Consider the following 17,167-nt stretch of genomic DNA (forward strand, 5'->3'; position numbering starts at 1 on the left):
TTTCTACTCTGCTTCATTTCTCTTCACCTTTTCGCAGCTAAGATTCTAGAAGAAGTTGACTGCATTTGTAGTCTTCCTTTCCTCACCTCCCAAGCACTGAAGTCTGGCTCTGTCCCTCACCACACTTCTATAACTGTACTCTTAAGTCAACAATGACTTCACTGTGGGAGTTAATGAAGATTTTTCAGTCTTTCTCTTTTTTGACTTCAATATTTGAAACTTCTGAATTTGTCCAATTTTTTTCTTTGCCAGTGCTATCTTTGTTAACACAAATTAGTAACTTACTAGGAAAAGAATTACTCATAATTCCACCATTCAGAATATGAACATCTGTGGGCATATCTATATGTACCCACTAAGAATGTATTTTAAAATGTGTTTAATATAATTATATTCTCTGTATTCTATAACCTGTCTTGAACACTTAACATATTGTTGACATTTTTTCATGTTAGTGAATATACTTATTAATCATTACTGCTCTCTCTTCTCTACTGGTATGTAGATACATACAATCTGTTGGATTTATAACGCCCCTCCTTTCTCTTTAGCTCTTACTGATGCATTCTCTTCCTGGCATCCTGAATGATCTTTCTACAGTGCACATTTCATCCTGGACACTTTCTTGCGTAAATCTTTTCATAGCCTTTCATTGCTCTTGAGATATAAAATACAAAGACTTCTGTGATATGACCATTGCTTTACCAAACTTCACTTTAGTTTTTAGCCTTATTGAGCAAATGGATAATCTCCCCAAAAAGAACCTAGCTTTTTCTCCTTTCTGCTTCAGGTAAAGTGAATGTGGAGAAAGCTAGAGTCAGTGAATTTGATTTTAGGTGAAAGGTTAGGGCTAGAGATACCTAACTACATGGTCTTTTTTTTCCTTCCCGTATCCTCCTGCACAGTGTTTGCAGAGGCTTTGTTCTTGTCTCTTGAGCTTGTCCCTTCTTGATTCCTACTTTGGGATAGTTTCATTGAATTTTTGGTTTCAATTCTGTAGATTTACTTCCAAATCTATGTCTCTTATCCTGACTCTACACTGGAGTTTCAGGTGTATGTATATTATGGTCTTTTGGATGGCTCCTCAGGCACCTCACATTCATTTTGTCCAAAACGGTGTGTCCTTCCTCCCAAATTTGATTCTTTTCCGTCTTCTCTTTCCTTTAAAGCTTTTCTATACAGATTCAAAAAGCACCCCACTGCCAGTATTGCATGCTATAGATTCCATTCCATTTCTGCACCCTTTGTTTAGATTTTCCTTCTTCTACTTTGGGAAATATTTTATGGAGTGTTTATTTGAATGGATCCTTGGTTTTGTATAAGCCACTGTAAAGGAGGGAGGGTGAGCCTTCTGGGGTAAGGGAATGGCATGAGCCAGAACCACAGAAGAAGAATGCAGTAGAGAAGTAGAAAGTTATCATCTGGCTTTGAGTTTGGAGGTGAAACAGTGGGAGATTGAGTTGAGAAGGTGCAGATTGTTAGATTGATGGGAAGCTGAAAATATGAGGATTTTTGACCATACACAGTAGGTTTAGTGACTGTTATAAAGAAGGGTAGGCATGACCAGAGCAGTGCTTTAGAAAGATTGATCTTATTGGATGTAATCAGAGGCTGAGTCAGGGAAGCAGATTAGAATTTTATTGTAATAATCCAGACATGAGTTAACAGATGTTTGGCTATAATGAAAGCAGAATGCAGAAGGAATCTTGAAGGAGGAATTGACCAAATTTCAGGCAAAATGATTGGATATGAGGGATAGAGAAGAGGAATGAATTTCTGATGACTAGGCTTTTGAACCTGGCTGATCAGTGGATGGTGAAAACAGTGGTACCTTGATCAGTTGTTGTTAGATGGATATCTGGGAGGAGCAGGCTGCTGGAAAGCCACGTAGGTCATGGGAGAAAAAAGTCAAATATGTAATTCACAGCAGGCATGGGGGGCAGTTCAGAAATTTGTGGAAGAATTTTTGGTTGCTCTTGCTATGACAGCACCTCCACTGCATGTTCTATGTTAGATCCCCCATGATTCAGCAGGCAGAGTTCTACCCGAAGTGTCGGTAGAGAACGCCATTGTAAGTAAGACTCAAGACAGTATCTACACAGAATTTATAGTTAAATAAACAATGGGTACGCTGAGGGAAGTTAGAAAAGGAGAGAAGCTTTTGGGGAATGGTGACTAAATAGGAAGGAAGTGAAGATAGGAAAAATATATCAGTATATTGCTGGTCATGGAGGAAAAGGAAGGAAATTGTTTCAATAAAATACAGTCTAAAGAGGCAGAAGAGCATGGTGGGAGCGCAGCCTCCAGAGTCTGGCTCAAATCCTGATTTGCTATAAAAATTCAGACCTGTTTTCTAATTGGTCACAAGTCTGCTGGGGGTTTGAATTGACAACATTTAGCTTGGTGGGGTTTAAGTGACGGCAAAGCCTATGCTAATTTTGATACCTCACTGCATCCTTAGAAAGGGCAATTGAGAAATAAGTCCCACTTTCCATTCCAAATAATTTATAATTCAAAGACATCGTGTAAGACAATCCCTCCAGTACATATAAATAAATACATTAGAACTGGGCTCATTTAAATTGATTTGGAAGGAGCAATCTGGGGTGGGGAATTCAGGATTAGAAGTTACAGTACTTCAAATGTTTAGATTTCTTCAGTCATAGCTTTAAGATTTCCTGCTTTAATTCATAAAGGAGAATGAGCAGAACACCATTCTGAGTAACGTAGGTCTCTTTAGTTGATAATTAAATTGCTTGGATTATTATTCTAGGTTCTTAAAAGTTCTCCAGAAAACTCTTACCATAGGAAGTAGTAAATGGTGGTTAGGCTCCCAGCTCAAGGCATTAAAAAAACTTCTGAGCTTTTAATGTTTTTGCTGTATGGTATTTTGTCTCTACCTAAAGGTTTATAGGTGGAATGAGTGATAAAGGTTTCCTTGCTCGATGTTCTTTAGGTGCTGCCTGCATCCAGGGCTTCTGTAACTCAAGACCACTGCCTGCACAACACAACTCTAGGGGCTCCATTTGCATCCTTTGTGGTAATGGCGCCCCTGGAGTTTGTATTTCCATGACCTGTGTAGCCTTGTAGTAATTAAAAGGGGAAAAGAATATTAAATCTCTAAGAATGATTTTAGTATTTTCACAAATATCACAAATAATTCAGTTTTTAATTGAGATTCACTTGCTTTATAAATGCAGTCTGGTTCAAATCTGGACCTGCTTTATTAATTCAGAGCTGTTTTCCAGTGGTCAAAGTCCAAAGTCCATAGGGGTTTGAATATAAAACATTTGGCTATGTGGAGTTTAAAATGGTGGTTAAAAACACTCCTTCAGGATGTTTTGTGTTACAATAAAATCTTATAGTTGTAGTCTCTACAGGTCTGCTTGTTAGCCAAGTAGGTCCACGTACTTTTTTAAAGCACACTGAATTGATTTATGCTAAATAAGTTTACACAGCTGATTTTTAAGCAGGATACTTGTCCTAATCTACAGTGGGCACCTTACCTGACTTATCACTACTTTGACAAGTGATTTCATTTGGGATGTACCATAATTTAATTGAATCTAACATGCATCAGTTGTGAGCTTCTTCGTTTTATATATTACTAAGAAAGAAATCATACTGCCAAGTAAACGCTGGCACAGTTTTTTAATTACTTAGACTTTTTATTTTACATTTTGAAAAAGAGTTCTTTTAAACTTATTTAGCAAATAAGGCTAATAGATTTTTATTATATAGTATATATTTTGTGCATATATAAAAAGGAAAATAAAAGTGAAGTAAATTGGTTAAGATATTCTTCAGCTTTCTACACATTAAGTCTGACTCTTCTAAATTGTGAAAAACTTAGGACTGTAGAAGTCTCCTTCTTCTTCCCTCTCCCCACCCGTGTAGTGTCATGTCATTAAGGGTGTTGGCGATGAAGCATTTCTTAAGAGAGTGCTCCATTATTCTCTCATTGATTTAAAATTCAGTGATTTGGTGCTTGTGAAGTTCTTAAAAGCAGTCTGAACTGTTTAATTTTTCCTCTAAATACTTCAGGGCTGCTGCATGTGGCCACATGGATTGTGCAGTGTCAAGTCTCACTAGCAAACCACAACAAGCTTATCTTCATGTGGTTTTTTTTCCTTTCTTAGGTTCTGCAAAGCACTTGCAATCATTCCTCCAGTGATGAAGAGTTACTTCACTAATATCCTATTGCTGTATTTGCTTTCTTTTCTGTTACACAGTACGTTTCAATTTAGAATCATAGCATGATCTTTTTGAAGGTGTTTTAAGCAGCACTTAAAATCGGGTACAAGGATGACGATAAGGAGCGGCTCTGACCATGTTTCACCCTTGTGCGGACAATGATGGCTGTGACCCAGCTTCCCTTGTGGGCCGGTAGCAGTTGTAGCATGGCACTGATGAAGATGCATTCCAGTTCCAGAGAGTTTAAAGTGTGAAAAACCATATGCCTTATGTTTTTTTGGAATCATCAGTATGAGGTGGGGAGGGCACTAGGTTGATCTCAGCTTGGGTCTGGTGTGCACGCTTGTCTGGCCAGGCAAAAGGTAATCAGGGTTAAGTAAGAACATGGGAATCTCCTTGGAACCCACATAGTTGACACGGGGCCAGAAATACTTTCCAGGAAGAGGGCAGATAAATAGCTGATTCTGGACGTTAGCACATTTTTACTTTGCCGTTTCTGTGTTTTAGACCAATTTCTAGTTTATTGTTTTTAGATCTTTTAAACAGCAACAATCAGGGCGATGTGATACATCTTGGACATATTAACAGTATGTTACAATGTTTACAGTATTTTCTGTTTTCTAAACTCTCATGTCATATTTTTTCAGCTTTATTGAGATATAATTGACATAACATTGTGTTGGTTTAAGGTGTCAGATGTGTTGATTTGCTACATTTATATATTGCAAAATGATTACCACCATAGCATTAGCTAACACCTCCATCCTATCACATAATTACCATTTCGTTTTTTGTGAAAAAGAAACTCTTTTTAGCAACTTAGCAACTTTCAGGTATATAATACAGTATTATTAGCAACTTTCAGGTATACAATACAGTATTATTAGCTATAATCACCACACTGTACATTAGATTCCCCAGAACCTGTTAATCTTATAACTGGAGTTTGTACCTTTGACCAATATCTCCCCATTTCCCCCACCCCCCGCCCCTGGTAACCACCACTCTGCTCTCTGTTTCTATGAGTTTGGCTTTTTAAAGATTCCACTTATAAGTAATAAACAGTATTTGTCTTTCCCTTTCTGACTTACTTCACTTAAAGATCTGATATCTTGAAATTGCTCTTGAAGGATCACTCATGAAATTGGTTAGCTTATTTTAACTTGATGGTCCAAGGTAACTTTTAAAGAATCACTAGAGTGTAAAGGGCTAAGCAGACAGTGGGGAGAGGAGAGTTGTGGCGGAAGCTGTGAGATAGGTAAGGAGAATCTTTGATACACCTCATGGTGATGGGAGAGCCATTGCAAGGGAGTAACACAAATTAAAATGTAAATCTGTTACCCTTCATTCCCTCCCCATTGCTCGAAGGCTAAAAAAAGAAATCCTTAATTTGGTCTCCAGTGCCCTGCATGGTCTTCTACCACCTATCTCACCAGCATCATCTTGTACCATGCCTCCTTTCCCCACGTAAACATAAAAAGATGGTGAATTGGGATGTAAAGGTGGATTTATTCATTTTTACTTTGCCTGCTATATTGTTATAAATAGGGATTAAGAGACCTCATTCTGGGTGACTGGTTGAGAGGAGCCACAAGCAGAACACACTCCCTAACTATACTTTCTGGGCTGGAATTCTGCATTTAGTCTTGACCAACTGTATGGAGATATTTTTCTCTTTAACAGGTTTCTCCTCAAATAAAAATCTATTGTAAACATACGGAAAAGAATGGCAGCGGAAACGCAGACGCTGAACTTTGGGCCCGAATGGTGAGTTTTCAGAATCTCATCCTGTTCGATATTGGATGACTAGCACAGTAGTAGGTGTTTGTGCCCGTGTTGGGGGGTTTATAAAATGTGCATGTTTTTGAGACTTTGCTTTATGTGCCTGCTTGGAAACAGTATAGCTAGTCTAGGAATAAGTTATATTTGCTTAGTGACCGCATTTATACTTTATTAAAAAATCTTCCTGTTTTGATTGTGTAATGATAATGGATTTAAAACTCCCCCGAGTCCCACCACCCTAGTAAATTATTTGTGCTTGAGCCCTTATCTAGGTGCATATATAACTTTATATAATTGTAACATTTTTATGTGTGTATGCTTTCTGCTACAATGTTTGTTTGTGAGGGCTATTCATAGACTCATTTGAAAAAATAGTTTTTATTAAATTATTATTTGAGTTTTATTTTATTGATGGGCTAGGCAGGTGATCCAGAATTACACTGGCTATTAACATCCCATTTAGGATCGGGTTAGCATTTCCATAATAATTAATTGACCTTTGAGTCTCTTACAGATATGTTTGGACCCCGAATATGGAATTCTCATGGAATTTTGAGATCCATCACCTTGTAGTGTGACTTTTTCCCCCCTTCTTCCTTTCCCCCCAAAGTTGGTGATTGAAGATCCTCTTATCAGTGGTGTGAATAATGATAGTTGCTTTTTCCATTCAAACGTTGGAACCAGAGGCAGTATATAAAATAGATAAATTGGAATAGTCTCTTAAATATTCTTGATTGTTTAGGTGGTGGTGGTTTGATAAATGATCCAGACTTCCTGTAGTGACTCCCTATTTGAGGACTCTTATTAACTTACCTTATTATATGCATTTCTTTTTATGTGTATTTCCTAAGTTTTCTTGGCCCTTATAGCTAGCATTTGGAGACTGAGGAGAAATCACTATTTGAAATTCTAAGAACTGATGCAACTTATGTACTTTGGGAGTTTATTTTGGAAATGTTGCCCTAAGTAATTCTGCACCTTTTTTAGTTCTTATTACCAAATCAGTATATACTTCTAGAAAAATTAGAAATTACAAGTAATCCAGAAGAAGATATAATCACCATAATTTCACTGTCCATGGTAACCACTGTAAATAGGTTGGTGTATCCTTCTAGGTAGTTTTGTGTATGCTTATTTGTGTAAATATACATTTATTTTCACAAAAATGGGATCATACCGTACATTCCGTTTTGTAACCTGCATTTAAAAAAGAACCACATCAGCAATATCTTTTTTTATCAATAAATATTTCCTGTTACTTTAAATGGTTGCATCATTTATTCAACTAGTCTTCTAGATGCAGCACATACAGGCTGCTCTCAGTTCTTCATTATTATAAAAATATTGTTGATGAACATTCTTATAGCTAAAACTTTATTCACATCTTACCAGGTGGCTTTAAATTCGTATAGCCCACTTTGTAAAGCATTTTGTGTGCAGCTTCTCTGCCTTCATCTAGAATTTGTAACTGCTGCTCTTTTGTATTTACACACTCTCTTGTCTCTTTCTTTGTAAAAACATGATTAAAATTGTCAGCTAATTTAAGGTAGTTTTTTTTTCTTCTTCCAGTATCCCTCTATTAAGAAATAACAATGAGAGACAGTACCAGGAATTTAGCTAAAACAAAAGGAAAAAAATGCACTCCTGGTGATGTTTTAGAATCATTACACATTTAACTTCATGCTGAATGGGTTGACAAACTACGGCCACGGGACTGTAAAGTTTTGTTGAAACACAGCCACGCTCATTTGTTTCCATAGTATCTGGCTGTTTTCACACTGGTGGAAGGTTGAGTAGTTACAACAGAGGCCATCTGGCTCAAAAAGCTTAAGTATTTACTCTCTGGCCATTTACAAAAAAAAGTTTGCTGGCCCCTGTCCTAAACCATGGGTTCCCAAAGTCATTTCAGTGAGTCATTCATTGACCCAGTCTATCAGTAGCGTCTTACACATCCTTTTCATCGGTACTCTGAAGTTTTGTTTGATCAGCCCAGTGTTTTACACAAAATTTGAATTGACGTAGCTTTAGCAGAGGAAAGTTACCAGTCCCATGCTTAAGCAGTAGCTTTACCTAACTGTTACCTCTGTTACCCTGCAGGCATTAGAATTTAGGAGGCTTCCCTTAGTCATCTGAAATGCTGATAAACTGAGGAGCAAAGGTCTAAGTAGGCACACTGCCTTCTTTGCACCATCTTTCAAAATTTCTTCTGGCAAAGGGAATATATGAGACCTTGAAGTAACTCAGGTAACCCTGATCTAGAAGTATGAATGGAGACTGCCGCTGTGTTTTTTCTGCATGTAAACATTACATTCATTGTGAAACTTGAGGTAAGGAGCTGTGTCCAGAATAACTTGAGAATCAAAGTTTAGAGTGATTACACTGAATCTGTGTGTAACTGAACCATACAGAAACATTTAGTGATACTATATTCTTTCTACTAAGGTCATCATTTTTATAATGGTGTAAAACATAATGTTCAGTAAGTGATGTATAAAAGGAAGAGATTTATTTGACAATAGTGAAGATGGGAGAGCATTGAAAATTGTGCTAGGGACAGACCATGAATGACCATAAGCATGGACTTTTTAAGGTAGGTCTGGAAGAATCATTAGGTCTTAGTGTATCTTTATATTTAGGATAAAGAAATGTATTACGTAATTACCAAAGCAGTTTTTAAAAGAGTGAGATAGATTTAATGGAGGAGTAAATCATTTTTTAGGTATAAAACAAGAGTCACTTTAAAACTTTACTCAAATATTACCACCTTAGATGTTTTCTGACCACCTGTATAACAACTCCCCTTACTCCCTACCTCCCTTTTCCTGTTTAATTTTTTTCTTCATGGTCTATATCAAAATATAACATGCCAAATATTTTACTTATTTTCTTTATTATTTATATTCCATCCTCCAGCCCCCACTAGACTGTGCGCTCCTTCGAGGGCAAGTACTTTGGTCTCGATTTTGTACTGTTTGTTCATTGCTGTATCTCCAGTGCCTGGCACATAGTAGGTACTCAATACATATTTGTTAAATGAATGAGTGAATTGTTGGAAAGGAAAGTTGTTTTTAATATTTTGCTATTGTCAGTATGTATACACATCCTTGAACAGTTCTTTTTGTGTTGCTGATTACTTCCTTTGGAGTAATATCTTAGAAATGGAATTATTAAATCAAAAGTTTAATTGTTAAGGCTTTGGATGATATATGGACAGACTGACCACAAGAAGGATTGTATGAATTTAATTCCCATTCCCTGTCTGTTTACTTCACCCTTGACAGAACACAGAGTACCACCTTGAAGAAAAATTTTTTTTAGTTCTAAATCTAGTAGATTTAGGATTTTAAAGAATTTTTTTGTTGTTAGTCCCAGTAGTAAAATAATTCACGCTCATTCCATAAAACCTTGGAGGAAGCAGTAGTACAAAAGGAGAAAGAAAAGATCTAAATTACCCTTAATCATGCCACCCAAAGGACCATTGTTAATATTTTGGTTTGTATCCTCATATTCTTTCTTGTTTGCAAATAATTGTATACTTCAAGACATTTTTAAAAAGCAAGACAAATTCATTGTAACTTGCTTTATTTTGGGATTTTTACTTATTTATTATTTTTATTTTGAGCATTCAAAATCTACTTAGATAAGTCTGGATAATAAAGGAATTTATTATAGCAGAATGAATAATTGCAGACAGTTACCTGGCTTTATGGGGAAGGAGCCAAGGAACCTCATTTGGTGTATTTCTGTCTCATCTCCATGGCCTTAAGGAAGTATCCCCAGGTCTTTCCTTGCAAAAATGAATGAGGCACTTTTGTTTTTCCCAAAGCACTTTGTTTAGACCTATGTTAAAGTAGTTATGACCTTGTACTGTGTCTCTTTATATGTGTTTACCTTACTCAGAAAAGAACTAATTCCATTAAGAAAGGCACTGTATTTCTCAATTTTGGTAAACCCATTGTTTAGCTAGTGTAGGTACTTAGTAAATAAATATTGAATGATTCAAGTCTTAGGGTGGGGGATATGGGGGCAAGAGAATTCAAACCTGAGATTGCTAGGTTACTATTCATGATCTTTGTGGAATTGTGGAGAAAATGAGAGATGTTCTAGGGGATGGAATGCATTAATAGTCCCAGTTTGCAAAAAGAGTAAAAGATAACTGCCATCTGAAGGAATGGTAAATTAGATGTTATCCTAGGGTGTATTTTAGAAGAGAATATTAAAAGTTGTTTAGAAAACATTTTATCAAGTGCCTCATATGTTTTATGTCTTGGGTTAGGTGCTGAGGCAACAAGGATAAAGGACATGGTACCTACTTTTGAATTATTTAGTGGGGAAGCTGACACTAAATAATTTCACAGTAATGTCAGTGCTGTAAAGGGAGTATAATGCCAGTACAGGATATTCAGCTGCTCATTTGATGCCTGTAGGCATCTCATCCTTCATAGTTTTCCAAAACTGAGCTTATGAATTTTGCTCTTTTAAATTTCTTCTTTTATTTCATCTTAATACCACAGTGTGCCCCTTTCCTCAAGCCAGAAGTCTTGGAGTTATCCTGGATATTTTCTTTTACTTCTGTATCCCTATGTCTATTCCACCACAATGTTGGGTCAGTTCTACCTCTAAAATATCTCTTGAATCCATTCATTTCTTTCCATCTTCATTGCCTCTACCCTAGTGTAAGCCAGCATCATCTCTGACATAAACTATAAGGAGTGGCCTTCTGATGTTTCCCGGCTTCCATTCTTTCTTCTAATTGCTCTCCCCACTGCAGCCACAGTAATCTTAAAATGTAAATTGGATCAAGTTTTCTCCAGAATCCTTCACTAGCTCTCTATTTGTATGACTGTTTATTAGCTTTTTTTCCCACTAGACAATTAGTTCCATGAACATTGGGCAGATACTTGTGTGTAGATTTCTCTCCTTTCCCTCCTACCGCTCTCTTTCCAACCCCCATCCTCCTCATTGTCTCTGTTGTTTTCCTTTCCTCCTTTCCACTTAATCTGTCTGCTTCCAGGCAGTCCCCTCCACACCCCAGGTGAAAAAAATACTAGATTAGAAAAAATATTCCAGATAGAAAAGGCATGTGTAAAGACAAGGGGACAGGAAAGTGTAGGTTTAAGAGGGGAATTCCAAGACATTTGCCTTTACTGTAATGTGAAGTGTGGGAGAGAAGAGCTTACAGGTAGCCCTTTTATGTTAAGAAGCTTTGGATTTTATTTGATCATTGTGTACCAGTGAAGAATTGTTGAGCAGGGAGTGTTTTATTCAGATTTGCATTTGAAATAAATAACTGGTAGTAGTGTGGAGGATGGACTATGACTAATTAAGTTTAGGGTGCCGCTGCAGCAGTCGAGGTAAGAAATAAAAGTGTGAACAATAATAGGTTACTTGATCAGGGGATGGTTTGAGAGATACAGGATTTAAAACTGGTGGGATGTTGTAATTGGTTATGGGAAATGGATAGAAGGTGAGGAGTAAAGGATGATTTCCAGACTCTTAATCCAGTGGCTGAGTAGATGGTGGTATCCTTACTTGCCTTTGGGAATACAGGTGATGAAGGAGGTTGGGATGAATAAACTGATAAGTAGGGTTTTGGATATGATAAACTTTAAGGGCTCTGAGTGGTTGAATAAGAAAACCCTACTCTCTAGTGAAGAGTCAGAGCTGGAATTGAGAATTGTGAACTTACACAGAAGTGCTTTTTGATTCGTGTGTCTTCACACATCTACATTGAAATTCTGAATTACTTTTTTAAGCTGAAGTTTGGATTTTGGACAACAGTTAACAAGTGAGGACTGTGGAGTACCGGGGGGCTTTTAGACAGCCCTGCTGCTGCTACCTATCAGTTACTACTAGTACTACTAGGAGTAGCACTGGGCCTCCTGTGTTAAACAGATCTCCATATGGCTATAGGAAGATGAAGATGGTAAGGGTAGAGAAATTTCACTTGGGCCTGGTGTTGAGGTTACTGAACTTTCTAGAGCAGTAGAGTGGTAGGGGAGAAGCCAGGTTGTGCTGGGTTTTGAAGTGATTGGGAAGTGAGAATGTGGAGATGTCTCTGAAATGAAGAGGAAAGATGACCAGTGCTGCATAGGTAGAGAGGGATGCTACATTAGAGGAGTTTTAAACAAATCACTATTAGATATATTTAGAGATGAGGGGAAAGCCAATAGGGAAGGGTTGAATTTCTAAGAGAGGGTTGTATGGCGCAAGATCCTAGGAGAGTTAAAGGTCACTGGTGGATTTTTAGGGAGAGACATTATCCACATATGTTTTAGCTTTTCCAGATATCTGTAGGTGAAGGAAGACTTGGGATAGGGTTTGTTAATTATTTAGTATAGCACAGCCATTATCCTGATTCAGGCTACCGTCTTCTCCAAGTTTGAATTACTCTCAGCCTGCCTTGGTCTGTTCTCTTCACAGTAGCTAGAGGAATCTCTTGAGTATGCATTCTGGTCGTGTTACTTTTTAGGTCTGATGCCTATAAGAAGTGTTCAGTTCACAGGCATGGAAAGCCGGTGGGGTTTGTGGGTGGATTTGAAACCTTGTGAGGAGCAGATGAAATTAGGGATGTTGGGGAGTGAGAGGGAAAGTCTCTGGTGAGATGAAATAACTGCAAATACTGGGATGATTTTCACTTGGAAGAGCGCTTAGATGTGCCCTCTAGTGGTAGAAACTCTTGGGGCGCATATTTATTGACTCAGTATAAGAAAGATATTTTAAAATTATATATTAATTATATATATGTATATATATTTAAAAATTAATTTTTGGCAGAATAAACCGTGGCTATTTTAAATAAAAATTTGGAAAGATTTTGGTCTTTTTAGTCATAAAAACCTAGTTTGGACTCTGTTCTGCTGGTGGTGATTGTGGGCAAATTGCTTAACTCCTTGGCTTCATTTTTCTCATCTGTTCTATTGGGGTTGTTGTGGAACTTAAATGGGGTAATGTATGTGTAACGTTCCCAGCTTCAGTTCTTAGTGGATATTAATTCCACTTTCTCAGGAAAGAGCTCAAATGTACATGAATTTGACGCAAACCACTGTACCGGAAGGTCCTTCAGCAGTGGTTGGATCACTCCTTCGTGGGCATGTTGTTTTCTTACTGGTTTGTTTAACCTGTCTTGTAGGAGTTAGACTCAGTGACCTCTGAGTCCAAGAATAATTGGAAAGAAAATTGAAAGACCAACCCAGTAGCAGTGAACACTGCTCGCACCCAGATTGTGTCTTAATATATATATTACTAAAGAGGATCAGACTCTCTGGTGAAATGGTGATTCTAAGTCTGAGGCAAGAAATAAGCTGATTTTGGAACATTTGACATACCAGATAGAAAAGAAGCTGTTAAAGACTACTAGGGTTGGGTCAGAAGGACTTGGGAGCCAACCTGAAGCCTCTCCCACTGGGCAAATATGAGATAGTTTGAGTATTGCTAAGAATAATTGCAGTGAACTGAAATACATTAATAAAAAATAATTTGTTACTACTGGAGGATGTTAGTGAACCAAGTCATTATTTTGAAAATTAATAAGTGAAAAGGAAGAATGAAGGCTTTTTCCTTCCTTTCTTATATGAGCTATATATCCTCTTAGGTAATACCAAATAGTGTAAGAGGGAAGTTTCTCTTTGTAGAACTGTTCAAGCTAGCAAATAAAGAAGAAATGATAAAGTCACTTTGCAACCTTAGTGAACATAAGGATCTAAGCTTTGGTCGTCAGGGACTGCTTAGCCTCGCAGAACCAACCAGGCAGTATGTGTCTCCTGATGGAATAACACACCACCACGTGGAAGTAGTCTTGCCAGGTCTGATCAGGACTCTGCATCCAGTCACCAATTTACATGAAATGCAGAGAACAGAGAAACATGTTAAACTATATCACAGGGATAAAATCAGCAAAATCGAGACTTAAAAGAAAAATCCTTATCTTTTAGAGAGAACATTCTGAAATATTTACAGATGAGATAACTTTTCTTCAAAAGATTTTCTCAAAACTTGAAAATAATTTGCCTCAAAAATCTTGAAAGCCAAAGATTTCCTTCAAAATAGTATTAAAGGATGGTTAGATGGTGCTGCAGAAGGAGCAATATGGACTGGGACTGGGCGACGGGTACATGGCAGTTTGCTATATTCTTCTTGGTACTTTTATGTATGTTCAAAATTGTCCATAGTAAAACATTAAAAAATAAGTGGAAAGAGAAGACAGAAACATTGAAATAAAAAACAAAACCCTAGAGTCTCACTTTACTAATGCATACTCCTTTTTTTTTTTTTTTTGGTATTGCTTTCTACATGTAAGCACATTTTATATATTAACTATGTACATACTGTTTTTTTCTGCCATTTTTGAACAATGTGCAAGTATTTACTATGCTTGGCCTTCACACTTTTTAATGTATAATTTGTAGACCATTCTCCCCTCCCCTTTTTTGTCAATAAAGCTTAGCAATTTGGGGGATATATTTTAATGCTTCTGTTGAATTTTCCTTTGTGCTAAACTACTGCATTGCAGTACCGTGGTCCCTTTTACCCTTGTTATCTATTACTTTATAGAACTTTGGGCCACTCCCAGATAATCAGCTACTCCTGATGGTAGTTTTCCCACTTGCTAGTTGATGCAGTGCTGCAGTACGATCATACTCTTGCCATTTTTTTGCTGAGGTTCTCCCCCGCACCCCGCTCCTTTTTAAAAGAAAAGCATCTTATTATAAAATTAAAATGTTTCTCTTTTCCCAGTTCCATTCCTTAGAGGCAGCTGCTATTATCAGCTCGAAGTATATTTTTACTTTTTTTCTTAGTAAATATGGCTTTTATATTTTTTCTCCTTGTACTGCACTTTTTTCACTGCATTTTTAAATTCTCTATACTGATCACTAATTGCTTTCATTAAAAGTGAATTATGAAATATTGTGGGCATATATAAAAGTATTATCTTTTTTATAAGCTTCTGTATCTTGCTTTTTCTTTTGTGTAGCATACTTTGTTAAATATTAGCAAATCATTCTTTGAAGTGGCTGTTCTAGTTTATAATCCCACAAATACTACTTGAGAATTTGCATTGTTTTTCATCCTTACCAACAACTGGTATTGTCAGATTTATTAATTTTTATTAATCTAGTGGGTGTAAGGTGATACATGACTTTTGTTTTAATTATATGTTATTTTTATAGTTTGGAAAAAGGTGTCCCCATCTCACCCCCTAAGCTTCTCACAGACATGCCACGATACTTTCTAGTTAAGGAATTTTCAAATGGTTGTCTAGTTATTTCTCAATGAGCTGTTTTCTTAGTGAGCTATTATAGCAGGTTGTATTAGAGCTAAAATCTTGGATACTTTGAGATAATAGGGGTTTTTTTGTTCTTTTTTATTTTATAAAACTTTTATAGTATATGAAAATAAAAAGTCCTTACTGCCAGAATATTTGACACTTCATTTTATATTCTGTCTACTATTTTAGGCTCCGAGCTCTGTCCAGTGGTGGGAGTATTACATCCCCTCCTCTTTCTCCAGCATTGCCGAAGTATAAATTAGCAGACTATCGTTATGGCAGAGAAGAAATGTTAGCACTTTTCCTTAAAGACAACAAGGTAAGAAAGTAGGAAAGAGTTCAGAATTATGAATAAGATTTCAGGTTATGTACAGTTATGTGCTGATATATGAAACAGCCATGGTTTTTCTCTCTACCTTTTTTTTTCCTGCTTTGAAACCTGCAATAGTTTACAGAGGCTCTTCTAAATGTTACATACTCTATTTTTTTAGAGAAGACCTAACATTTCATTACAGGAGTAGAAAGCTTCATGAAAACAGGAGAGTAGTCAGGACTTAATGCTTTGTCTAACTAATTTCCTCTGAATCTCTGTTTCTATCCCAGTATGATGGCTGAGAAAGGAAGAATTTTTCTCTTCTCTCTTTATTGCATCTCTTATTCTTCTTTCCAGTTAGAAGTTAGGAGTGAGAAGGGCAGATGCTTCTCTTGTTCTTTTCTTTTGAGTTAAATATAAAATTTTCAGTGGGGACAAAATCTTAAAATGTGACACCACATTTGTGTTACTTATAAATGATCAAAACTCAAACAGTATAAGATACACTTCTTTTTTTTTAAATGTCTTTATTGGAGTATAATTGCTTTACAATGGTGCATTAGTTTCTACTTTATATAAAATACACTTTCATTACCTGACTAGTGAGAAATAACATTTTCTATTTTTTAAGTATACTTTCTTTTTAATTTTATGGATTAAGAATCAAATTTTAATGATGGTTGCTTAGGATAGATACAGTTGCTTGTAAAACTCTCCTTACCACCTTGTGCTTTGAGTTAAATGCGCACTCTGGAATACCAGAGTGAGTGCTGTATATCAAATCTGAGAGTGGTCGTCTGATGGGAGGACAGGGAGAGTGACTGGGGTTTTTAATGTTTGACCCTTTCAGAATATTAATTGTGTCTGAATAAGCTTTAATCCATATTTTTAATAATCAGCAACAGGTGAATCAAAGAATATTTTCTTGTTTTATCTTCTTGTAATTGGAGGGATAGCATTAATCTCTTGGTCATGTGTTTGGTCAAACAGATACCTTCAGACCTTCTGGATAAAGAATTTCTGCCTATCCTACAGGAGGAACCCCTGCCGCCGTTGGCTCTTGTACCCTTTACAGAAGAAGAACAGGTTTGTGTCCACCTTTGAGCTTCAGTCAAACCCTTGTTCCTTCCCACTGAGGCATGAAAATGTGAAGTTCCTACTTAGGCGCTAAGGAGTGTCCTCCATTCCCCCAGATCTGCTTCCTTCTTACTCTTTTCTTGGTGTTTGGATGCCTCTCTTAGTTGACTAGATTCTGCTTTAGATCTGAAGCTGTTGAGTGTAAGGAGATGGATTTGAGTAGAGAGAAAGTTATTTTTTGAGGGAGAGGGCCTTCTTTTCAGAAACATGTAGTTTTTCAGTTCTGCAAAACATGAATTCTCACCAATTTTTTTACCAGTTCTTACCATTAAAGGAAAATGTAGATCTTCAGCTTACAATGTGCTTAAAAATGTGCTCTTCTGGCACCAATTTTTTCTTTTTTAATAAATTTATTTATTTATTTTTGGCTGTGTTGGGTCTTCATTGCTGCACATGGGCTTTCTCTCGTTGCGGCGAGCAGGGGCTACTCTTCGTTGTGGTGCGCAGGCTTCTCTTTGCGGTGGCTTCTCTTT

At 36.8% G+C, this 17,167-nt stretch overlaps 1 protein-coding gene across 4 annotated transcripts in view; it reads left to right on the forward strand.

Annotated features, from left to right (window-relative positions):
* Positions 1 to 17,167, forward strand: part of GIGYF2 (GRB10 interacting GYF protein 2) — a 126,199-nt gene that overhangs the window by 18,459 nt on the left and 90,573 nt on the right. For 3 of the 4 annotated variants that reach the window (XR_014326274.1, XM_082840840.1, XM_082840841.1), the window contains 3 exons: positions 5,875 to 5,961; positions 15,434 to 15,563; positions 16,548 to 16,643. Coding sequence is in view for 3 of the 4 variants with exons in the window: in XM_082840840.1 (XP_082696966.1) it covers positions 5,921 to 5,961; positions 15,434 to 15,563; positions 16,548 to 16,643 (267 nt within the window). In the remaining variant the exon portion in view is untranslated. The remainder of the gene's footprint in view (positions 1 to 5,874; positions 5,962 to 15,433; positions 15,564 to 16,547; positions 16,644 to 17,167) is intronic. The other variant, XM_082840842.1, reaches the window with a different exon arrangement.

This window comes from Leucopleurus acutus (assembly GCF_964270905.1).
Source record: "Leucopleurus acutus genome assembly, chromosome: 6".
NCBI classification, from domain to species: domain Eukaryota; kingdom Metazoa; phylum Chordata; class Mammalia; order Artiodactyla; family Delphinidae; genus Leucopleurus; species Leucopleurus acutus.